The following is a 25,840-nucleotide window of genomic DNA, read 5'->3' as shown; positions in this document are numbered from 1 at the left end:
GAGAACAGGCATGATGTATGTAATCACTCGCTCGCGACGACTTTGCGCCGCGCTGTAATTAAGTCCGGGCGGACTCAAAGCTGCATCGATGCGAGCTATTTGTTGAATTTACGTTTCAATTCAATCAACCGACCGACCAAATGATTCAGTGGTCTAGTGACTATACCTTGACGAAGGAAAACGTCGTGAGGAAACCTGCATGTGAGTTCTCTATAATGTTCTCAAGGGTGTATGAAATCTGCCAATCTGCACTGGGCTAGAATAGCGGACCATCTAAACCCTTCTCATTCTGAGAGGATACTTATCCTCAGTAGTGGGCTGGCATGAGAGGATCAGTTGTTGATCATGATGACGAGGATGACTGGTGGGTTTGTCACACATACATAGCCTAGAAACGTATCGCGTACCTGGTAGAAATGCGGCCTGAAAGCAACAACAGAAGTAGTAAAGCCGAAAACTCGTCACGCCATGTAAGCACTTTGAGAGGCTCGGCAGTCAGCAGGATTTTATTTTCGACCAATGAACCGAGAACAGGCATGATGTATGTAATCACTCGCTCGCGACGACTTTGCGCCGCGCTGTAATTAAGCCCGGGCGGACTCAAAGCTGCATCGATGCGAGCTATTTGTTGAATTTCCGAGATTTTGTAAGTGGAAATATTGATAAATTTGGTAATAAAAGGTCATCGTTCGTTTTGCATGTTGTAATTTAAGGAGCTTGTTTGACATTTCATAGCCTTTTGCAACCTTTGGCCATTGATTTTGAAAGTGCCACCCCCATTGGCCATCTTTTGACATAAGTACCTACAAATCTGGAAATCTTTCTTCGAATTTCTGCAGTGCGAACAGAATTTGTGAAGATAAAGTTATTTTAATGAAAAAAATAATTACAACCAACCTTCAGTCAACACCACTAAACCAACCAATTACCTCGACATAACTTCGTTGGACTAGTGACTAGGGTATTCGGTAGCAACCAAGAGTAAACGTAAATTCACATGGATGAATTCGCTGTAAATAAGTTACTGCAGTACAAAGGCGAAATAAAATTAAACCCAAATTTGCGTATACCTAGTTAATAAATAACTTGACAAAAGTGATATTCTTTGCAACATCAACAAGGGTTCAAAGTAAACCAACAAATAAAGTAAACTTCCAAAACTTAGTTCGGTAACTGACAGGTAAGACAGGCCAAGAGTCGCCGGCCATCTGTGACGTTGGCGAAGTTTTAATAGACCAGTACTGATTCCAAGCTTTGAAAATTTAATCGGCTCTTGAATTAAGTTCCTTAGATTTAAAATTCAAACAGTCTTCGGAGTTTGGATAATGTTCATCTTGAAAGTGATTAATCATTTAATTTTGTTATCGTTCGAATTGGTTTTGAAAGGTATGGTTATTAATTACACAGGGAAATATGATTCATCGTGATCAACCTATCGACATCGGCTCACTACTGAGTACGGGTCTCCTCTCCGAATGAGAAGGATTTAGGCCATAGTCCTTCGGCAGGTGCTTGCTTAAACGATGTCTGGATCCCTTACAATTAATAGCAATTATAAAAATCCCTTATAAGCAATTTCCCTCACCATCTGGGTGCGTGGTACGTTGTGCCAGGTCCTTCTTTCCCCGCACATGCAAACTGTGGAACGCTCCCTTCTGCGGTGTTCCCATTAGATTACAACATGGGGTTATTCATATGGCGGATCAACAATTTCTTGAAAGGACGGCAACGCATTGGCGGTTCCTCTGGTGCTGCAAATGTTCGTGGGCGGCGGTAATCACTTAACATCAGGTGACCCGCCTGCTCGTTTGGTCGCTATTTTTATTAAAAAAATTATCATCATCATCAACAACCTATCGCCGGTTCACTACGGAGCCCGCGGATTGGGAGACTGCATACACCTCTGAGAACATTATGGAACGCTCTGGCATGCAGGTTTCTTCAGGACATTTTCCTTCAATGTTAAAGCAAGTGATATTTAATTGCTTAATTTTTTTTACTCAGATATAAGTTAACCTTTGACAGCAATCTCACCTGGTGGTAAGTGATGATGCCGTCTAAGATGGAAGCGGGCTAACCTGGAAGAGGTATACCTGTGGCAGTTTTCATTAAACCCATACTCCTTTGGTTTCTACATGGCAACGTACCGGAACGCTAAATCGCTTGGCGGTACAGCTTTGCCAGTAAGGTGGTAATCACGGCCGAAGCCTCCCATCAGACCTGACGAAAAATTTCGAAATTATAAAATTCCAAGCCCCTGCCAGGAATCGAACCTGGCACTTCCCACTAATAAGACTACAGCGCTCACCACAGTACCAGGGAGGCCGTCAAAATACGCACATAACTCCCAAAAGTAGGATGAGCGCACCCCCAATCGAACCCCCGACCTCTCGCATAGAAGGTGGAAATCTTAACCACTAGACCATCACGACTCTTACCTAAAGATACATAACAGTATGTGTATTGTAAATTCAAAGCCAAAATTACACTAAATCTATTCAACAAGGCAAATTTCAGTTTTGATATGTAAACAGTTTCTCTGTTTTGCGCGCTAAGTTTCTAGAAATTTCGTAAATTGCTTTACAGTGGATTGAATTTTCTAGCACCGACTGTCTGTTTAAATTTGTCGAAACTAAATAGCAGGAGTGCTTCGCAAACTTTGTGTCGACGTACACAAAGGTTCTTTTGCTTTACTCGAGCACTTTCGGGATTGTGCTGAACGAAATTTGGAAATGAAGGGTCTGAAATGAGAAGTATGTGGTTTTGTCGTTATGTTGGCATAGGTGACAAGACAATGCCTGTAAGAAAGTGCATTTATATATTCTTAGGCATCTTAATTAAGTTATCGGTAAAATATTAGAAACTAGAGGATTTAGGTTTTTAAAGATCCCGTAGGAACTGTTTGATTTTCCGGGATGAAATGCTTATGTCAATTACAGGGACGCAAGCTACCTTGGTACCAAATTTCATACAAATCGGTTACGCGGATGGGTTTTTAGGAATCCCGTGGGAACTCTTTGATTTTCCGGGATAAAAAGTAGCCTATGTCCGTCCCCGGGATATAAGCTAACTCTGTACCAAATTTCGGCAGAATCGGTTAAACTGTTGGGCCGAGAAAAGGTAGCAGACAGACAGACAGACAGACACACTTTCGCATTTACATGGATGTACTCTGGATTACGTAACTGACTGACTGACTGATCTATCAACCCACAGCTCAAACATACTTTACGGATCGGGCTGAAATTCGACATGCAGATAGCTATTATAACGTACTTAGAAAGTAAAAGGTATCCGCTAAGAAAGGATTTTTGAAAATTCAACCCCTTAAGGGGTAAAATAGAGATTCAAAATTTCTGTAGTCATAAGCTAGTCACAGATAAGATTCACAACACGTAATATTGGTACTATCCAACACTACCTTCTCCTTTCAGCAAAGGTTGCCTGGTAGAGGTTGCTCCAAGCAATAAGGCCGCCTTTGCACACAGATTTTTTTTTGTTTTCTTCTTTCTGTGTTGTGTTCCTTTACATGTGTTTTTGTGTGCAATAAAGTGTTCTATCTATCTATCTATATTTGTTTAGTATGAAAAAACGAAGTAAAAGAAACTAAAAAGTAAAGTTCTCGAACTGCAGAAATCACTACACCAAATTGGACATCAATTTGTCTGAACTCCGAACTTTGTGTTTAAAGCAAAACAAACTGCAGCATCTATTTTCTACTGACGGTTCTCGCCGCTGGTTTTATTCTGTAATACACTGTGTTCGTCGTTTTTGACAAAGAATAAGATTCGTCATCATCATCATCGTTTATCATTATCAAACTATCGCTGGCCCACTACTGAGAACAGGTCTGCTCTCAGAAGAGAAGAGAGCCTTAGTGCGTCACGCTGGCCAAGTGTGGATTGGCAGACTTCACACACCTTTGAGAACATTAAGGAGAACTCTCAGGCATGCAGGTTTTCTCACAAACTTTTCCTTTACTGCTAAGCAAGTGATACTTATTGAATTAAAACACACATAACTCTGAAAAGTTATATTAGAGGTGCGCGCCCTGAAATGAACCCCCGAGCTCCTGATTAGGAGGCGGACGTTTTAACCACTAGACCATCACGGCTCAATAAGATTAATAATTATAAGAAACACTAAATTAGAGTGATATTACCTACATTTCAAATATATACGCGTTACATAGTTGAGTTCACCGTCGCTTTAAATAATTTAGTTCTGTAGGCTGTGCGTTTACAGAATAGCACTGATATATTATTAACGTGAGAAGGGTAATTTCAGGCGCACTAATGTTAGTTGGGCTGTTGTCTAGTCTATTGTACAAAACATTATTGTCGATGTTACTACCTTTATATAAACACATAATAATTGATACATACAATTTACTCGTACATACTATTACCAGTGCAATATTATTATCTACATGTATGTAGTTGAGTATAATAAATTACGAAATAATTCTCAGAATTGCCATTACATTGCCGAAGTAGTGAATCATTCAACGCTACCTTTTGCAGTATAGCATTTTGTGGGAGAAATTTTTAACAACTTAAATGTTCTATGCTCTACAGAGAGCGTAAAATATTTGAACTCTATGACCGATTTATTGAATTATGTAGTGTTACATCGCTGCGTCAGCGATGCAAGCGAGGCTGTGAGCTTGCAGAATAGCCGCACAGTCCGCGAGAGGAGTCATTTCATCTCTTCAGCGCCCGCTCTTTGCCAGCGATTAAAACTTTCAAAATGAATCTCTAGTGTGCTTTAAAGCGCATAATTTAAATAAAATTGCGCTGTGTCATATTTCCGCCGCATTATTTCGCGACTTGTGTGTGACTTTGAAAAGACGTAATTAGAACGCAGAGCAAAAGCGGCTTTGAGGATTGCCTTCTGTACCGCAATTAAAGTAAAGGACATGTGCTTATGTCCGTCCGTTTCTAATTATTCATATTTTTGGTAAACGATGAGCAAAAGTCTACTTTAATAATTCAGCATTCGGTTGGACAAAAAGCCGATTCGAATTTAGTTTTTTTTGTTTGAAAGGTGGCTTGATCGAGAGTGTTATCCATACTAATATTATAAATGCGAAAGTGTGTCTGTCTGTCTGTCTGTCTGCTACGTTTTCACGGCCCAACCGCTAAACCGATTTTAATGAAATTTGGTACAGACTTGGAATACATTCCGGGGAAGGACATAGGCTACTTTTTATCCCGGAAAATCAAAGAGTTCCCATGGGATCTAAAAAAATCGAAATCCACGCGGGCGAAGCCGCGGGCATCCCCTAGTTAGCTATAATCCAAGAAAATCGGTTCAGCCGTTTGAAAGTTATCAGCTCTTTTCTAGTTATTGTAACCTTCACTTATCGGGGGTGTTATAAATTTTTAATTTACACTTGTGTGGGATTAGGTAGAGAGAGCGTTATATTAATTTTATTCCACAGATAGGGTATATAAACGTTGTTACTCACCGTTCTAACTTCACTTTCAGCACCGTTAGCGAGGTATTGTGTTTGTTTGAGGTTTGGTGCCAGCAGTTGCCTGAAACAAAATGAAAAAGGCTTGAAATAAGACTTCATATGGGAACCACAAGATAGATCTGACTTCGGACAAATTCTCGGTGGTTGGCAAAATTGGCCTTTGCCGGATAAACTAATCTATAAAAAAAAGAGAAATCAAAAGCGGGCGGTTTTTTTAGCAGGTCTCTGGTAAAAAAAAAACCGGCCGTTGAAGTAAAAGTGTGAATAGATAGGATTTTGAGGATTTTTAATAGTTTTTTTAAATGTATGCATTTCAAATATTACAAAAAGTTTGCAAACGTATTTTCTATAGATCTTGGACAGTCTTCTACTTTAGCCGTTACCTTATTTTAACCGTCTGACGTGCAACTGGCTCGAAGATCCAGAATAAGTAAGAAACAAAAGCGTATACAAAATTATGCTGTGAGCTTAGTATGAGATTTTACATCGCAACAACGTTTTATTGAGAATTTGAGCATCAAAAGTAGAAACTCAATATCGTCAGAGTAAAATAGTCAGAATAATATAATCCATTCAAACTCAATGAAAAAAAATAACAATTATTCAATCAAATTTTTACATGTACTTTTGAATCGTCAAATGCATCTACCACTGGTTTGGAATACCTTTACTACCGAGAAGAACCAGCAAGAAACTCTGCGGTTGCTCTTTTCAAAGATTTGATGTATAATATTATGCCATGTATAAAAGTATGTATTGTATGTACATATACTTTATTGCACCACAAAACACAAATAACAGGTTACAAAAAAGAAAGTGAATGCAGTCCCGTGCATTGCTGGTACGAGCTGCAGATCAAATCCATGCTCTTTTATCATTCACATAATCTTTGATTGTGTAAAATGCATTTTTTGGTAAAATTTTGTACAAACGTTCTAGAAACAAATATCTGTGACTACAGTGTGTCAGATTTATGTAAAAATATGTAGTTTCAAAGTTATAAAAGAAAAAACTAAACCACGTTTACGTAGGGTTAGAGTGTGCACAGGAACTTTTCGATCTTGTCCCCCCTTCACCATTTTACGACCGAACCGCAAGACGTCAGGCGAGTTTCCATCCTTATGTCGTTGACATTCCATCTACACGCACGAAACGTTTTGCGTCATCATTCCTCATACGCATGGCTAAGGTTTGGAATACTCTTCCGCGATCTGTGTTTCCTACCAATTACAATCCGGGTATCTATAAAACAAGAGTGAATAGGCACCTTCTAGGTAAACGCGTCCCATCTTAGACCACATCATCACTTTCCATCAGGTGTGATTGTGGTTAAGCGCTTACCTATAGTGAATAAAAAAAAAAGGGTTACTTTTCTTAACGCTAAAGTGTTTCGAGCTCGAAATCTATGAGCTTTGGTGAGATGTAAACTCTCATACTAAGCACACTGTCTACGGAAAACGAAGTAAGCCAAGTTTTGCTTTGCCAATAAATTACACGGTTTGCAGTCAAAGGTAATCAGTATGGGTTGCGTAAGTAATTTGCGAAGCCTTGTCTTATTACTGAGCTCTCTGAACGTGGTTTCAAAGTTAAAGTCTTTTGTTAAACAAAAATATATTAAACCCACAATATACCTCATATTTGTTGCATACATTTTAAGAGATTTCGATTTTTCAATTCTTATTAAGTTAGTGATGTCCGGGATTCATGATTCATCCGCGTAGCCATATAGATTTTTAAAAATTTCGTGAAAACCATTTGATTTTCTGACATAAAAATTGGTTGTCTGTACTATTACTGGATTACTGACGATAGTTGAACGTGACAACAAAGGCCGATTGTGCTTCTTTGTCGCTCGTTCCGCGCTCTCGCTTGCACTTCAAGCCTTACATGGAACGCCTCAGAGCGAGGTAACGCCGCATGAGTCATATTTTTTCGTGTGTGCAGCCGGCTCTATCGAAGTATAAGACGTTGTCACGTCAAAAATAGACTATGTCCGTCCCCGGGATGCAAGCTATCTCTATACCAAACGTCAAAATCAATTAAACCGGTATGAAAACTTAGCAGACAGACAGACACACTGGCATTTATATTCAGATGCATTTTTGAGTTAAAAATTCACATCATTTTAGGAGCATTTTCTTTGATTTTAGTTAGTCCTTCTAATTTTCTGAAAGCTCCCAATTTTTCACTCTAGTGTGTACCTACATACTAGACATGAAAATAACTTCAAAGTATTATGCTATTTCCGTAGTAAAACCAGTATAAAACAAAAAACTTTAAACCCCTTTCAAATATCACAAAACAAAAAGTAGTTTCACTCGTAAAACAAAGTCAAGCTTAATACATCGAAAATATATTCACGGAGCTTTAACATAAAGAAGAAAAACAAGCAACAAAAGTTGCAGGCTTATCTTGCAGCGTCAATATTAATTTGAACCACCCGTTTTATCCTTCAAAACTTATTGATGGCCGCTGTGGCAAGATAAATTGAGCCGTGTCACTGTGGTATAGAGTCCGAAATCAATCACAACTCGTACACTATGGTCGCCAGATTTATGTGTTTGCTGGGTTAGTCCTGAAAATATTCCGTATTTATCGTGAAGCTGAGATTTTGCTTTGAAGAGCTGTAAGAGAAAAGAAAGTTGTAGAATACATTTTCGTTAGTTGCAAATCGCAAAAAACTTTCCTCACTTACCACCAAGTGAGATCGCAGTCAAGTTGTATCGGAATAAAATAAAATTGATGCCCGCGACTTCGTCCACGTGAATTTAAGGTTATAAAAAGCCCGCGATAACTTTATGGTTTTCAGGGATACGAAGTAGGGATACAATACAAAGTAACTTTTCAGAGAAACACTTAGCACGTTCTTTAACCGATACTTTAGACTTAATTTTTTTAACTTGTACCTACTAGCAATAAAACCGTATCAATCACGGTTTTATTGCTAGTAGGTACGCGGTGAGAAGGAAAAATAGATTTTGATTGAGTTTGTTTCGAAACTGCTGGTTTTTAATTACGTCACTGTCAGACTTGTACGCTATAAAAATAATTTAAGCTGGACATAAAATTTTTGAAAATCACTTACAAAAGTCTCAATTTGACTCCGCCGCGTTAGCTTTGATGGTAGCGAATACAAGCTTTGATATAAAATAATATAATTTTTTTTTAATTTTGATTTTGCGAATAATCTTATGATTTTCTTACATTGGTTTAGTTGGTTAGGTTAGGTTAGGTATGTTTAGTATGGTTTAGTATGTTTAGATGAAAGAGCCTATGTATATGTCATCACTTTCGTCGTCAACTATTGGAAAAGTCAATTTTTTTTTGTAAATGCTGTATTGCTGCTGATCTGATATCATACTTCACTTCACTTACATTTATATTAATTATTCTTCCAATTTAACGTCACAATTTAATACTGTTTTGTGGCGTTTCTTACGAGAGACAGCGGTAGAGAGTCTCAGGTATTGAAAACTACTTCAACATGGTCACCCGACTCAGTGCTAAGGGTGTTCATTTATTCGGTTGCACGTCAGATGGCGTTGTTAATGAGAGTAGCTCGGGAGAAGTTGTGACGTCACGGGCGCGATTATTGGCAGCCATTGTTATGAACCACTTCGATCGACAATAAATGGTGCACTTTCTTTTCTTTCAATACAGGATCTTTTTGTTCTAAAATCCTGTGAACCACGTGTATAGGTCATAATATTTTACTAGAACGCCTAACTTTATCTTTACCAAGTAATTGCTGATGTCCGCGACTTCGTCCGCGTGGATTTAGGTGCTTAAAATCCCGTGGGAACTCGTTGATTTTCCGGGATAAAAAGTAGCCTATGTCACTCTCCAGGTCTTTACCTGCATGTATTCATGCAAAAATCACGCCCATCCGTTGCTCCGTTGCAGCGTGATTGAAGGACAAACCAATAAACCAATAAACGAACAAACTTACAAACAAACACACTTTCGCATTTTAATATGGGTGTACTAGTGACGTATAAGGGTTTATAGAACTATGTGCCATTGCCATACTTTGGCCGATGCGTTGATCATGATTATAATGATGAATTTATTAAAATCTGGAACATAACGATTTCCGGTATTCACTATTCATTCCTCGAAGCAAGTAGCTCCGAACGGAAATTTTGGGGTAAACAAATTTCCTATAAATATTTTTCCTGGAGCAATATTTCAGAGGGTGTGGTCTAAATGGAAAATGGTATAATTTTCATCATCAAAATTTTCATTTTCAAATAAGTATATATTCCTTATCATTTTTTAAAGAGAGAGCTATGCTTGGAGTTTCTCTATGTGATGAATTGAATTGAATTGAATTGAATTGAATAGTTACATAGACACGGCACATAGTTTGAAAACGGTCTTACGCCACTTGAATCCAGCGGCCGCTGCGATTCGTTTGATGTCGTCTGTACACCTATTGGGGGGTTGTCCAGCGCTGCCCTTTTCGGTGAGAGGTCGCCATTCTAGCAGCTTGGGACCCCAACGTCTATCTGTTTTTTACCCGACTACGGCAAAGCCAAAAGGAAGGGTTATGATTTTAGCAGTCTATGTATGTATGTAGGTATGTACTATGTATGTTTGTATCCAGATTCTGTGTGTTCCACCGTAGTGTCTAAACTAATGGGCCGATTTTGATGAATGAGGTGTCAATCGATTCGTCGTAAAGGTCCGGGTAACATAGGCTACATTTTATACCAAAAAATTGACCTAACGGATGTTACATGAAAAAAAGTGGGGGTCTCCAAATTTTTTTGCTATTGTATCGAGTAGGGTGTCAAATGAAAGAAGAAAAAATTCCGAGTTCATAAATATAAATGTCCTACAACATTAATATACCAAGCGACAGAAAATCAATTTTACTATGAGTAATATTTAGCGTTCAATAAGAGGATTGCAGTCGGGTTTTAGTTTTCAACTTTATCTTGTTGAAATATGTGCCCAGCCCATCGCCACTTCAGCTTTGTGACCCGTTGAATTATGACACAAACATACAGACTATAACACCCCTCTGAAAGTATCTCGAACGCTTATGACTTGTCTCAATAAATATTCGTTTCGCATATTTGCCATGCTCCCTTTAGCCCCGGGCGAGGTCATGGTGGATTTTCATACTTTGTAGAGATAGAAAAACTCGTTTGAGGCGATTTCTATGAGATCCCACTATGTCTTCGTGAGATCGAACATAACGTTTGTGCTCAAACACTTTGCTCGGGCATGTAAACCTTTGTTATGAAGAAATTTTGGGTCTTGTTTGGGCCTTAGGAATTTTGTGGGATGTTTTGCTTAGTTGTGTTGCGGTTACCCGTAAAATAGCTTTATTGATAGTTCGTTTGAATAAGATAGTAGAGTTTACACTTTACATTCTTTGAAACCCCGAAACCCTAGTGGTTAAGTGTCTGCCTCCATTCGGGAGGTCAGGGTTTAACCCGGGCACGCACCTCTGTCTTTTCAAAGTAATGTGTGTTTTAAGCAATTTTTTTTAATGAATATTAGGCATACTAATCATGATTAATACTCCCCTTTCCCCTCCAATTAAGCGTAAAGCTTGTGCCAGGAGTGGGTACCACCAACGTGCAACGGCTGGGGTTTGAACCGCCGACCTTTTGGAATTCAGTCCGCTCCTCAACCGTTGAGCTATCGAGGTTAAATATCACTTGCTTTACCGTTAAGGAAAACATATGAAAAGATGTGTGAAGTCTGTCAATTCGCACTTGGTCAGTGTGGTAGATTATGGCCAAATCCCATCTTATTCTGAATGGCGACCCGTGCACAGTAGTGAGCCGGCGATGAGTTTGATGATGATGAAACTTTACACCTACCTAAGTGACTAACCCCAGATGAATGAAGTCTATAGCACCACCCACTGATTCAATATAAACGCCCAGCCCCAAGCCTTGGACCTAGAAAGCTGAAATTTTGCACAGAGGTTCGCCTTACGGGTAATAAAGGAATAAGGCCGGATTTTCCAAAATTCCCATGGGATAGGGAATAAAAATGTTTTAAATTTTCACCAAGAAAAGCCGCGGTATATCGCTGGTTTGCATATAAATGATCTGCGGAATCAGAATAGGTATTACAAAGTTATAATTTGCTTAAGTAACGTCATACGTGATAATGTTACATCCAGAATCTTGACAATGTGATTGTCTTAACGAACTCGCATAAAGGGCCCCCTTTAAGTATTAAATTGGTTAAGTATGCAAAACCCGGCGAAGCTAATTACGTGTGAAGCCTTTAATAATTCAAATGTACTTCAAAATAGGGTATTAACATCTGTTATTATTCTGGAAGGCACTGAATTAGTTTGACAAAATACTTCAATAACAACCACTTCTAAGTGCTACACATTAGACTGGTCATTTTTAACCCCCGACCCAAAAAGAGGGGTGTTATAAGTTTGACGTGTGTATCTGTGTGTCTGTGTATATGTGTATCTGTGTATCTGTGTATCTGTGTATCTTTGTATCTGTGTATCTGTCTGTGGCATCGTAGCGCCTAAACGAATGAACCGATTTTAATTTAGTTTTTTTTTGTTTGAAAGGTGGCTTGATCGAGAGTGTTCTTAGCTATAATCTAAAAAAATTGGTTCAGCCGTTTAAGAGTTATCAGCTCTTTTCTAGTTTTCTTGTAGAAAAGAAGGTTAGCTGATAACAGTTAGGTTCATAATATTATGTCAATAGACAAATGTCAAGCTGTCAATATGGACGTTGCCTAAATACATAATTATTTATTTGAAAATGATGTTTTGGAAAACTCAAATACTTTGGATCGTCGGGGGTGTTATAAATTTTTAATTTACACTTGTGAACAAAAAAATTTGCGAGTGGCAAATCTTTTTCTTTTTCTTTTTTTTTTAAAGAATATTAGCCAAGTTAAATTACTAATATTCCTCTTTCCTCTCCAACTAAGCGTCAGGCTTGTGCTACGAGTAGGTACGACAATAGTGCAACGGGCGGGGTTTGAAACCGGAACCCTCAGTGCGCGAGTCTGACTCGCACTTGGCTGATTTTTTTATTATGAAAATAATACGAATCTTTTAAGCAGAGCTATTGAATCGTGAAATGATTGAAGATAATAAATTCGTCCTTTTCAACCCTTTTCAATGGCGATCTATACATTTATTATTCCACCTCGTAAACAGCTGACCTTTTTAATACCCGATATAAACAAATTCCCGATTCGTCGTCAAAACACCGATAATATCAACAACCCTCAAATATTTTTTTCGACCCTTCCACGAGACCGAACAAAAGCGAAAAGATGGGAAGTGGGAGTGCGACTCGTGTACTGAAATCCATACTAATATTATAAATGCGAAAGCGTGTCTGTCTGTCTGCCTGTCTGTCTGCTACCTTTTCACGGCCCAACAGTTTAACCGATTGTGACGAAATTTGGTACAGGGGACGGACATAGGCTACTTTTTATCCCGGAAATCAAAGAGTTCCCACGGGATTCCTAAAAACCCATCCGCTCAACTGATTTGTATGAAATTTGGTACCGAGGTAGTTTGCGTCCCTGTAATTGACATAGGTATTTATCCCGAAAAATCAAACAGTTCCCACGGGATTTTTAAAAACCTAAATCCACGCGGACGAAGTCGCGGGCATCCTCTAGTATTCTAATAGTAGGTAAGTACACAAAATCATAACAATGGCAATAAAACAGGCGTTTAATATTAGTACTTACTTCTCTAAGTAATTTTCTATTTCTGTTCATATAATTTTCTTATTCACTGAATAAGTATAATCTTAACAAAAACCCTCTTTTAATAAAGTACGTACTAAATCTTTTAATTTGATACTAAATTAGTTCTAAGAGGTAGATTTCTTAATACGCTGAGCTGGCTCATTTGGAAAGTCCTTTAACAAAGTTTAAATTCTCTCTAGTAAGTTAATTTAAGTATTTCATTTGTAAAGTTAGCGATTAATGTAAAATTTTAACTAATTTGGGAATTTTGTCGAAAAGAGTTAAAGAAAAGAGGGTAAAGAGATGGGAAATAGCTAAATTTTCTATTTGTAATCCGGTGTTTTACGACTAGTCAAATCAATATATTTTTGTCAAAACACGCGCTTAGCATGCGAGCTTCTGTGATATACTGGCATCTGACGTCACAATGATTTTAATTGATTTTAGTTAAATCAATAACTTAAAATGGTTATTACATTTAAATTAACAAAAAACGTGAATTTTACGTATTTTGGAAGAATCTATTTTATAATCACTGAGAACTAATTTATTTTTGAGATAAACAAATACTGTATTGTTAGATCTTTATTCAGTGTTTGTCTGTCCGTCTGTTCGTTACCTGGGCGTTCGCTCATCATCCGATTGAGTTGAAACTTTGTACCTCAAACTGTGCCACTGGGTCCAGAAACTTGACATTGTATGATAGAAAAAATTTTTCTTAAATTGTGCCCCAGCACATAACTGAGTTGGTTATCAAGGCGCTTCCTTCAACGATAAAACGCAGATCCAGTATCTATCAGGATCAGTATCCAGTACACAGTTTTTGTTTAAAAAGGAATGCTTTTCAAACAAGAACTATTTGATGCTGGATCAGATATTTAAAAAAAAATACTTATTCGTTTTATATAAGTCAATATTTATTTCTAATATTAGTTTATCACCGAAAAATAAATCACGACTGAACAGTAAATTATCGAGATATAAATAAATCTTTCATAAATTACACCGCAAAACCGCCCCAGGCGTGCCTCTGACGTCACCGGCAATTGAATAACAGGTCTGACGTCACATGATTAAATTTGCCCCAAATATCGGCTCCTGGCCGCATTCGGGTCGCACTAGTTACTGAAATTTCAAGTTGCTGAAACCGCATGAATAGAGGTTTGATTTTGGCGTGCTGTGCATGTGATTTATCGGAAAAGTTAGGCTCTGTTTGGGGTTGTAGCGATAATTTTTAGGGTTCCGTACCGCAAAAGGAAAAAAGAAAGCCTTATAGGATCACTGTATTGTCTGTCTGTCTGTCGTGTCTTTCAAGAAACCTATGGGGTACTTCCCGTTGACCTAGAATTATGAAACTTGGCAGGTAGGTTGGTCTTATAGCACAAGTAAAGAAAAAACCGAAAACCGTGAATTTGTGGTTATATCATTTAAAAAAAACTGTGTTTCAATTTTCAAATGGCTTTGCCTGTACTTTCTAAAACAGATTTCATCACAAAAAAATCATCACCTTAAAATGTGTTCATGAAAAAATAATAAATTAGTACTTTCAACTTTCAAAGTAAGATTAATATACCAAGTGGGATCATAATAATGAAAGGGCTTTATTTGTAGATTCTACTTTCTTTGGGCAGTCGTGTAAAAAAGTAGACCAAGTGAAATAACAATCACGTTCACGCGTTAATTTCACAAAGGAAGCTCTCGCGTCCGTATCTAAAGTTCTAAACCTACAAAAATGTGATCAAACGAAACCAACTCGTGTGGACAATTCTCTGTTTCTTTGATGACAAACGATTCCCATCTTTATCCCCTAATTCATTGAGCTCAAAACGGCACACACAAGTGTTTTCAGGCCATCAGTGTGCACGTTTGCAGTCCGCTTCCTATTGAAGTCCTCAAAGTCCTCGTTGCCATGGCAACCCTTTTAGATCTTCCCGAGCGTAAGTAAACTGTTCTTAGGTGAGCCCAGGCAGACCTGAGGGTAAATACCTAGAATTTGCATACATTTAATAAAACTAGGGACGTGCGAGCGTTGTTAGCTCAGTTAAGTTGTATGCTTCCGTGGAATGTTCTTGTATTAAAGACTAGGGTGTTCCTGAAAGAAAGGAACATTACTTTTCTTGGAAACACCGTCGGTATTTGTAGAATTCAATATTATGCTTTTCATATTTTATGCAGTAAGTTCAAATTACATAAATTTTTACAGCTTTTAAAAGGCTGCTTATTTATATTAGTAACTAGCTGATACCCGCGAATTCGTTCGCGCGGATGTAGGTTTTTAAAATTCCCGTGGGAACTCTTTGATTTTCCGGGATAAAAAGTAGCCTATGTGCTAATCCAGGGTATAATCTATCTCCATTCTAAATTTCAGCCCAATCCGTCTAGTAGTTTTTGCGTGAAGGAGTAACAAACATACACACACACACACACACACATACAAACTTTCTCCTTTATAATATTAGTATTAGTAATTTTTAAGATAGCAAGGTAACGAATGCGACTATTACGTTTTCGTGAAATTCTATTTTACTGTGAGTTTATGACATTTTTCTGCGGTAAAAATGGGATAGAAAGTTGAATTTCAGAATGCACGTCGTGAAAGACAATAGATATTTCGAATTGTAATGACATGAACAGGTTTTTTTGAACTGAAATTAATAAATTGTTTTTCATCTCACTATCTGCATGGAAAGTGGTAATTTAACCACTAACGTGGAAAGTATGCAATGTTGCTAACATGACGTCAAGAGCATGTATTTGTTCTGAGGTCAGGAAAGAAGTCATAAATTAAGTGAACAGTCTGTCTATGGATGGTGGTTCATCCTTTCTTTATTATTTACTAGCCGATGCCCGCGACTTCGCCCGCGTGGATTTAGGTTTTTCGAAATCCCGTGGGAACTCTTTGATTTTCCGGGATAAAAAGTAGCTTATGTGCTAATCCAGGATATTATCTATCTCCATCCCAAATTTCAGCCAAATCCGTCCAGTAGTTTTTGCGTGAAGGAGTAACAAACATACACACACACACACACACACACACACACACACACACACACATACAAACTTTCGCCTTTATAATATTAGTGTGACTAGCTGACGCCCGCGACTTCGTCCGCGTGGATTTAGGTTTATCGAAATCCCGTGGGAACTCTTTGATTTTCCGGGATAAAAGTAGCCTATGTGCTAATCCAGGATATTATCTATCTCATTCCCAGCCAAATCCGTCCAGTAGTTTTTGCGTGAAGGAGTAACAAACATACACACAAACTTTCGCCTTTATAATATTAGTGTGATTACAATAATAATACCTAAAGGTAATATATAGGTATGATGAAACGATAGAATTATAGTCTAGTGGTTATACGTGGCAGGAAACAAAAAATATTTGTTTTTAAACAAATTGTGGTTTTAAAACACCATAACATTTCCATGTCACACTCGCGGCCACAAAACGGAGGGCGTTCTTTTAAAACGCAGCTACGAGTAGTTTCGCGCGGAATGCCCAACAATGTGTTTTTCGCGTTTAAGAGCATTAACTACGCAAACGAGGTGAAAAAACAAAAAAAGCCTTAATGCACAAAACTCGGAAAATGGGACGCTTAAGTGCTGAAATATTACATTTTTCGCCAGGTTTTCAGTTCCACACCTGCATTCTTAGTATGAGTTTGTACAACTCACCAACGTTGATAGAATTCGAGAGTCGAAACACAATCAATGTCAATGTAAAATGAACCTAGAGATCTTTGATTTCAATACCACTGATTTTAATTTCGCAATGTTTCGCAAAAAAAAAACCATATACACCACACACACGCACACACATACACACACACAAATACACAGTTTAAATTTTCGTACATCTCTTTGTTTTTATTATTTTTCTTTATATTATTGTATACTCTGTTAAAATACTTGTCAATTAATTTTAAGTAGGTAATCTCATGTGGCCTTAAGTTTAACTTAGATTTATTATAATAATTATGTTGTATAACACTGTTGATTACAATTGAATGAAAAAAAAAATGTTTCAGCTTGGAGCGCTGGCTGTATATTTATGTATGGACCGCCGCATTTGTAGCTATCGTATAAAACAGTTTATGCCGAAGGTTCGTATGTTTTGCGCGCTAAAAATTTATCGGGCTAATACATTCACAATTACACTCGTGGTCACATTAGCGGCTTCGTACCAGCAAACGAATTCAATCATGCGAGAAATCTAAATATAGCGCTTGTGTTTCGACGCTTGAACACTATCAACGTTGGAGAGTTGCACAATCTCATGCTAAGCACACTGTTTATTCTTGTGTTATTTTAAAGCTTTCGTCATAATTGCTTTTGCATTTAACACCTATTTAGTGCAAGCTGTACCAAGTCCTATATAATATTTTGTGGTGAAACTGTGCTATATCCTAAACAGAACTATGTTCTACTTTTTCCTTACTTTTATATGATTACTAGCTGATGCCCGGCGTGAGAGTGACTCCATTGAGCGTCTTGTGGTGCAGGGCAAGGTGGAGGGTACCAGAGGGCGAGGAAGGTCGCCTACGCGATGGACCGACCAAATTAAGTCCGCTGTGGGCGGTGCCGTGCACGAGTGTACCAGAATGTCGACCAGCAGGAGAAGTGGCGAATGCTCGTGAGACGTGTAACATCTGCCCCCCAAAACGTCACTTCATGATGACCACGACCGCTCTGCCAAGAGTGTAACAACAAAGAAGAAGAAGCTGATGCCCGTGACTTCGTTCGCGTGGGTATGTTTTTTTTTGAATCCCGTCGGAACTCTTTCATTTTATCCGAGATAAAAAGTAGCCTGTGTTAATCCAAGGTATAATCTATCTTCACTTTAAATTCCAGCCAAATCCATCCAGTAGTTTTTGCGTGAAAGAGTAAAAGACATATACACAAACACACACATGCACACACACACACACACAAACACACACACACACATAGACACACTAACACATACATACAAACTATCGCCTTTATAATACTAGATTAGTATGGATAGTGTGATTAGTGTCATAGTGTGATTTGACTAAAGCCAAACTCTACATAAAAGCCTCAAGAAATCTTATGTAAAAATCTGGCTCTAAATGGATGTATGGAGCACAGAATAAAGACAGCAATGGTATAAAGTTTGGACATAACACGTTTTTGTCTGACAAAAGTTTGAGTCCTTTTATGAGTGCGCTCATGAGTTATAATAAATACTGATACGCCCTTCATCTAAATGTAAGTCGGGAAACATTTTCCTTATTAGCCGTCTTATCGCGGGATTTTCAACCTTAATTGCTTGAAGGGCAAACGAGTGAGGATTACTTTTTGCTTGCACTGAAATATTCTTATGCTCTTTATTATCTTGGATATCCCGTGGATCTACAGCGGATCCAGCGATAAGAGAAGTAACTGACGTAACTCTAAGATCCAATAGCTTCGCAGTTGGTTAAAGTTACATTACGGTTACCGTTAAATATTCTATTTATTCATACCTTTATTATTAAAAGCAATACCTTTAACTTCAGTCCAAAATAACAAAGTCCCATAAAACTCTAAAAATTTAGGCGCGCTAAGCGATTTTGAGATGGGTGAAAACTTCAAGGTCGCGTCACCGACCATTTAGCATGTCATGCATGTAATTTTTTTTTTTTTTTTTACCTTTTTTCAATGGAGTTGGTATGTTGATTATGCTTTCGCTAGTAGGCAGTAGTAGGAAGTTTTCGACAGTCCCCACTGACTGCCACATTTTTTTTGTTTCAAACTAGTTTAAAAAAGTTAAAAAGTTCTTTAAAAAACTGTTTTCTTTTCAACCATGCGCCTAGTGGACGCTGAGTTGTCGGTTCATTGATGTCAAACCGAAACTTGGATTTGAAGTGGTTTTGGAGTGGAATGTGTATGATGCCTAGAGTAAAAATAAATTATTTTTCAGTAATTTTTGAATAGAGGGTCTTCCCAAAATCGTAAAGTCCACATTCGCTGCTAGTTTTAAGTTTGCTAACCATTTTAAATAATCAGTTCAACTGAAAAATGACGTCAAATTACATCAAATGTGTATGACGTCACATCTGTGTATTTCATACAAGCTCCCATACTAAGCGAGCGTTTTGATGTTTGATAAAAAGTCGCTGATTTGAATAGTAGTCATCATCCCTATTGAGTCGATATGGTATGCGACGACCTTTAGAGTCATGATGATCTCTCCCTATTGAGTCAATATGGTGTGCGACGACCTTTAGAGTCATGATGATCTCTCCCTATTGAGTCAATATGGTGTGCGACGACCTTTAGAGTCATAATGATCCCTCCCTATTGAGTCAATATGGTGTGCGACGACCTTTAGAGTCATAATGATCCCTTCCTATTGAGTGAATATGGTGTGCGACGACCTTTAGAGTCATAATGATCCCTCCCTATTGAGTCAATATGGTGTGCGACGACCTTTAGAGTCATAATGATCCCTTCCTATTGAGTCAATATGGTGTGCGACGACCTTTAGAGTCATAATGATCCCTTCCTATTGAGTCAATATGGTGTGCGACGACCTTTAGAGTCATAATGATCCCTCCCTATTGAGTCAATATGGTGTGCGACGACCTTTAGAGTCATAATGATCCCTCCCTATTGAGTCAATATGGTGTGCGACGACCTTTAGAGTCATAATGATCCCTCCCTATTGAGTCAATATGGTGTGCGACGACCTTTAGAGTCATAATGATCCCTTCCTATTGAGTCGATATGGTGTGCGACGACCTTTAGAGTCATAATGATCCCTTCCTATTGAGTCAATATGGTGTGCGACGACTTTTAGAGTCATAATGATCCCTCCCTATTGAGTCAATATGGTGTGCGACGACCTTTAGAGTCATAATACAGCCTTCGCGTGGCTGGCGTTCCACCGTGTGATATATTATTCATCAAAACTCACTAGCGGCGGCGGCGGGTGTGGGGTGACCACGAGAATTCTAATATTAGCTATTTAGTAGTCTATTATGAAGATTTTGTCTTTGAAGACTAGAAATGAGAGATGGTACGGTAGCAAGATACCATAGTACCTAATTACGAGTGCGTAATTAATTATGGACTAAAATTATAGCATGTAATGTTAAAACTACTAGCTTATAGCCGTGACTTTATCCGCGTTGACTACAAAAGTTTTTAACCCCTATTTTCCCCCTTAGGGGTTGAATTTTTAAAAATCGTTTCTTAGCGGATGTCTACGACATAATAACTATCTAACTTCATGCCTTTCAGCTCAATCCGTTTATTAGGTTGAGCTGTGATCAAACTCAAACTCAAATCAATTATTCAAAGTAGGTATTATTGTACTCCTTTTGAAAGTCAGAATTGTTAGATTTGTAAGAAAGATAATGTAATAGTGATAATTAATTACGTAAACTTAAAACTAAAGCTACGAGGGTAATCAGTAGTACATAGATTTATTTTCATGAGTTTTCTGAAGCAATTTATCGATACAAATTAATAAAAAAAATCAGTGCTAAAATCAGTTGTTATTGCTTATCCCCTGGTTCCACTTCTCTTCTAACAATATTACTGAAAAAAAAAACATGTTATGTTAGCACATATTATTAATATCACATCACATCACACTTCAAACTAATATTACAAAGGCGAAAGTTTGTGTGTATGTGTGTGTGTGTATGTTTGTTACTCCTTTACGTAAAAATTACTACACGGATTTGGCTGAAATTTGGAATGGAGATAGATAATATCCTGGATTAGTACAAAGGGTACTTTTTATCCCTGAAAATCAAAAAATTCTCACGAGATTCCGAAAAACCTAAATCCACGCGGGCGAAGTCGCGGGCATCGGCTAGTGAAGTATAAACTTAAAAAAATATTGCGAACATCGAGAGTCATCTAGTTTATGAGCTAGAATCAAAAACTGTCCCAGTTTTTTTCTCAAAAACCTTGCCACCCTTCCAGCATCCGGCAGTAGGTATTCATGCTTGTCGTACGACTCACATGCTGTACAATGCACTAGGGACTAGATATCTTTATGTAAGTTGATATACTAAACCAAAGACACAGCTGTTGATTTAGGCAAAACGCTACGCTATGCTACTGACTCTGGCGGTTTTTTTAATCGGTCAAGTGCGAATCGGTCTCGCATACTAATGGTTCTGTACATAATAAACTCGATAGCTCAACGGTTAAAGGAGCGGACTGAAAACCGAAAGGTCGCCGGTTCAAATCCCACCCTTGCACTATTGTCGTACCTACTCTTAGCACAAGCTTTACGCTTAATTGGAGGGGAAAGGGGAATATTAGTCAGCATAATAAACTTGGCTAATATTCTTTTTTTTTAAATTAAATAGAAAATAAACTAGTACAATAAATAACAATTTCGAATTGACAAAAAAAAATATTTTTAGGGTGGCCATTTTGAAATTTTTATTGTTTGTTGTTACAGCGGCAATAGAAATACACATTCAGTGAAAATTTCTACTCTACTTGCGAGTAGAGCGGTTCACGAGTTATTCGATTTCAGTATTATTGTTTCAGCACTTTCTTACCGACTCTTCTTAGTAGAACTTTGTGGACTAGTGGGTATTGATTTTGAACTACAATTTGGCCTACATCATAATAATATTACAAGTGTAAATTAAAAAATTATAACACCCCCGACAAGTGAAGGTTACAGTAACTAGAAAAGAGTTGATAACTTTCAAACGGCTGAACCGATTTTCTTGGATTATTGCTAAGAACACTCTCGATCAAGCAAACTTTCAAACAAAAAAAAACTAAATTAAAATCGGTTCATTAGTTTAGGAGCTACGATGCCACAGACAGATACACAGATACATAGACACACAGATACACACGTCAAACTTATAACACCCCTCTTTTTGGGTCGGGGGTTAATTATTGTAAAAACATTTTTATTTAAATTTGATCACTTTTTCCACAAAATATGTATCTTAGGTTTCGTATATCAATAGAATCAATGCGCATTATTCACGGATTTCATGTGAGTGGCATTTCTAGTTGGAACTCCAAGTTCTGTGGAAATTGTGTCATTGCAAAGTGACCGTGGCAGTCATTTTTGCAAATTTAACTTTGCCCGGTTGCGGTTCAGTTCGTTGTTAGTTACTGAATAGTTTAGTAGAGCATGTATGTTACAATGTTTAGAGTTTATTTTCGTATTCCTAGTTCCATTTCGCCTTTGCCTAACCCCGCTTCATAGTGATAGACAAAGCTTTATATACGGGCAAAATTAACAATCAATACCTGGAATACTGGAGATACTTGTCAAAAAATACATACAGGTACGTTACCTATACTATATTTTTTTGACAAGTGTAAATTAAAAATTTATAACACCCCCCGACAAGTGAAGGTTACAGTAATAACTAGAAAAGAGCTGATAACTTTCAAACGGCTGAGCCAATTTTCTTGGATGATAGCTAAGAACACTCTCGATCAAGCCACCTTTCAAACAAAAAAACTAAATTTAAATCAGTTCATTAGTTTAGGAGCTACATGCCACAGACAGATACACAGATGCACAGATACACTTATAAACTCGTCAAACTTTAACACCCCCCTCTTTGGGTCGGGGGTTAGGCAGTCGTGTTTTTTTTTTTTTATGTAAGTACTACTCTATTAGAGAACCTTTTTTCAAAAAATATTCGAAATTCAATTCGAAAACATTCGTTTGTGATTGGTTGGTCACTCAAAATGGTTAACGCCCACTGAATTTTTTTTCAGAGCGGTGTCTACACTAACTTGTTTTTGTGATACAGTATAATATTAGGGAAACTTTTCAAATGCTTTTGTGAACTCAATGACTTTGTGAACTCAAAAACCTAACCTCCATACTCGAGGCTGTCCTCAACTCAACAATTTATATCACGTGGCATGTGTAATAAATCGACAAGGTTTGCCGACACGGCACTCTGCTGTGTTTGCTTATTCTCTCGCAAATTAACTTGTTACCCCGGCTGGAGCATGCGACTTGCACAATTAGTTACTGCGATACTTAATTATCATTATGCTATTTTGGATCTTATGTCCATTATGAATAGAGTTTAAAGTACAATGAACAGATGATAAATGAACGTTCGTGAAATGTGAGCTATCTAAGAAATATATGGGAAGACTTTCAGTCTTATGATTTGATTTTTGATCCTCGGGCGGCCAAAATTACTTTATTGTCATCTCTTTCTCGGAACACCACAGTGAATACAAGTGCAAATTAAAAATTTATAACACCCCCGACAAGTGAAGGTTACAGTAACTAGAAAAGAGCTGATAACTCTCAAACTGCTGAACTGATTTTCTTGAATTATAGCTAAGAACACTCTCTATCAAGCCAACTTTCAAACAAAAAAAAAAAAACTAAATTAAAATCGGTTCATTAGATTAGGAGCTACGATGCCACAGACAGATACACAGATACACACGTCAAACTTTTAACAACCCTCTTTTCGGGTCGGGGGTTAAAAATCTATCCTTCGTTTTATTAGAATGAAAATAATTAAAGTGAAAAGTTATACACATCTCTGGACTTTAAAGCACCACACCCCGGAGCTCGTAGGTACATTTGTTCTCAAAGATGAAAAAATAAATTCTTGGCAAGAAATTTTCAAGCGACGAAAATTGAAGGACTCAATCTGCATTCAGCCTATTTTTCAGATACAGACCAAACAATTTTTTTTTCGACGATATACATCGAAAGATTTGACTAGGTTAGTATTAGAGTACTTACTAGGGGAATACGTATTTTTATTTTTACTCTTTTTCCCTCATTCTGCGAATTTAAAAATGCTCTCTCGTGTGTCTAACTCTAAACCAAACGGAGAAGGCTGAAACTGCATCCACCATTGCTTGAAAATTTCTTCCTAAGAACTTCTTTTTCATCTTTTTGAATAAACGTACCTAAGATATCCGAGGTATGGCGTGGGGAAGAACGCTTTTAGGTCCAAAGGTCTGTATAACTTTTCACGTTAAGAAGCCCCAAGGTTGCTGCCATATTTAAAATTCAAAATATTTTTATTCAATTAGACTTTTACAAGTTCTTTTGAATCGTCAAAAGCATCTACCACTGGTTTAGAATGCCTTTCCTACCGAGAAGAACCAGCAAGAAACTCGGCGGTTGCTCTTTTCAAAGATTTGATATACAATATTATGCCATGTATAAAAGCAATTGAAGTCCCGCGCATTGCTGGAGCGAATGCAGGTCAAATCCACGCTCTTCTATCAAATTCAAATTCAAAATATTTTTATTCAATTAGACTTTTACAAGTTCTTTTGAATCGTCAAAAGTTATCTACCACTGGTTCGGAATGCCTTTCCTACCGAGAAGAACCAGCAAGAAACTCGGCGGTTGCTCTTTGCAAAGATTTGATATACAATATTATGCCATGTATAAAAGCAATTGAAGTCCTGCGCATTGCTGGAGCGAATTGCAGGTCAAATCCACGCTTTTTTATCATTTACATAATCTTCGATAGTACAATATGCTTTTCTCAGGAGCATATTTTTGATAGATTTTTTGAACCTGTGTAAAGGCAAGTCCAAAATTGACTGAGGAATTTTGTTATAAAAGATTATACCCATTTTTTTTTTTTTAAATTATATAGACTAGCGCTTGGCTGCAATCGGACCTGCTAGCAAGTGATGATGCGGCCTAAGATGGAGCGCGCTTGCCTAGAAGTTGCCTATTCACTCTTAAGGGAGTGAATAGGAAGGGAAATGACAGTTGTACAAGGCGCAACGTTTTTAAACTCCGCGACCTACGAAGAAGATGCACTGCTGGAAGGCTCGACTGGAGACTGCGGGGACGCCCGAACCCCCCTAGAAATCGCCATCGGGCCCTCTCATTCTACCTTAAAACAATCATTACTTTAAACATTTATAATAACGCCTGTTACCGATTGCCCCCAACGTATTCGTTGTTTGTTGTTATAGCTATTCGGTACACATGTCCTAATTAGTCGGTTTGTTTTCGTCCCGACCAATTAGCTTTCCGGTCTGTTTTGTTTGTTATTCGGTCTGAGTCATTATAAAATTGGATGGAAATTGCCGTGCGTACAGTTATATTCACACATATTTATATTATTATACATACTAATATTATGAATACAAAGTGAGTCTGTCTGTCTATCTGTTATCTCCACAAGGCCTATAGTATATTTGACCGATTTCGATAGGTACAGAAATAGCTTGCATAGATTAGGCTACTTTTTATCCCGATAAATGAAAGAGTGCCCTCAAAATTCAATAATTCAAAATAATTTCATTCAATTAAACTTAAACAAGTGTTTTCGAATCGTCAAATGCATCTACCACTGGTTCGAAATATCTTTTTCTCAAAATATTATGAACCCTAAGTCCACGAGGATAAAATCCCGGGCATCATTTTCATATAATAATAATTTAGCCTCGTGCTTAATATTTCATTCGGGAGTTCGATCCTGGACACGTAACTTTAGCTTTTTAGGGTTCCGTCCCTCAGAAGAAAAAACGAACCCTTATAGGAACATTTTGCTGTCTGTCTGTCTGTCAATACCGCGAGGAAACTTGTATACCTATATATATTTTCCATAACTTGTCCAGCGTGGTGGACTTTTATGTCCTAAACTCTTCTCATTCTGCAAAAATCATGTGCTCAGATGTGATGATGATGCATAAATAGGT

General features: G+C 37.7%; 1 protein-coding gene across 15 annotated transcripts in view; it reads right to left on the bottom strand.

Moving 5' to 3' along the window:
* The window catches only part of LOC123881043 (disintegrin and metalloproteinase domain-containing protein 22), a 407,047-nt gene that overhangs the window by 114,770 nt on the left and 266,437 nt on the right, over positions 1–25,840 (bottom strand). For all 15 annotated transcript variants that reach the window (XM_045929573.1, XM_045929577.1, XM_045929582.1 and 12 more), the window contains one exon: positions 5,471–5,540. In XM_045929573.1, coding sequence (XP_045785529.1) covers positions 5,471–5,540 — 70 coding nt within the window. The remainder of the gene's footprint in view (positions 1–5,470; positions 5,541–25,840) is intronic.

The sequence above is a fragment of the Maniola jurtina genome, chromosome 3 (genome assembly GCF_905333055.1).
Source record: "Maniola jurtina chromosome 3, ilManJurt1.1, whole genome shotgun sequence".
Classification (NCBI taxonomy): Eukaryota; Metazoa; Arthropoda; class Insecta; order Lepidoptera; family Nymphalidae; genus Maniola; species Maniola jurtina.
Note: the sequence above shows the minus strand (reverse complement) of the source record. Positions and strands in the feature narration are given on the sequence as shown.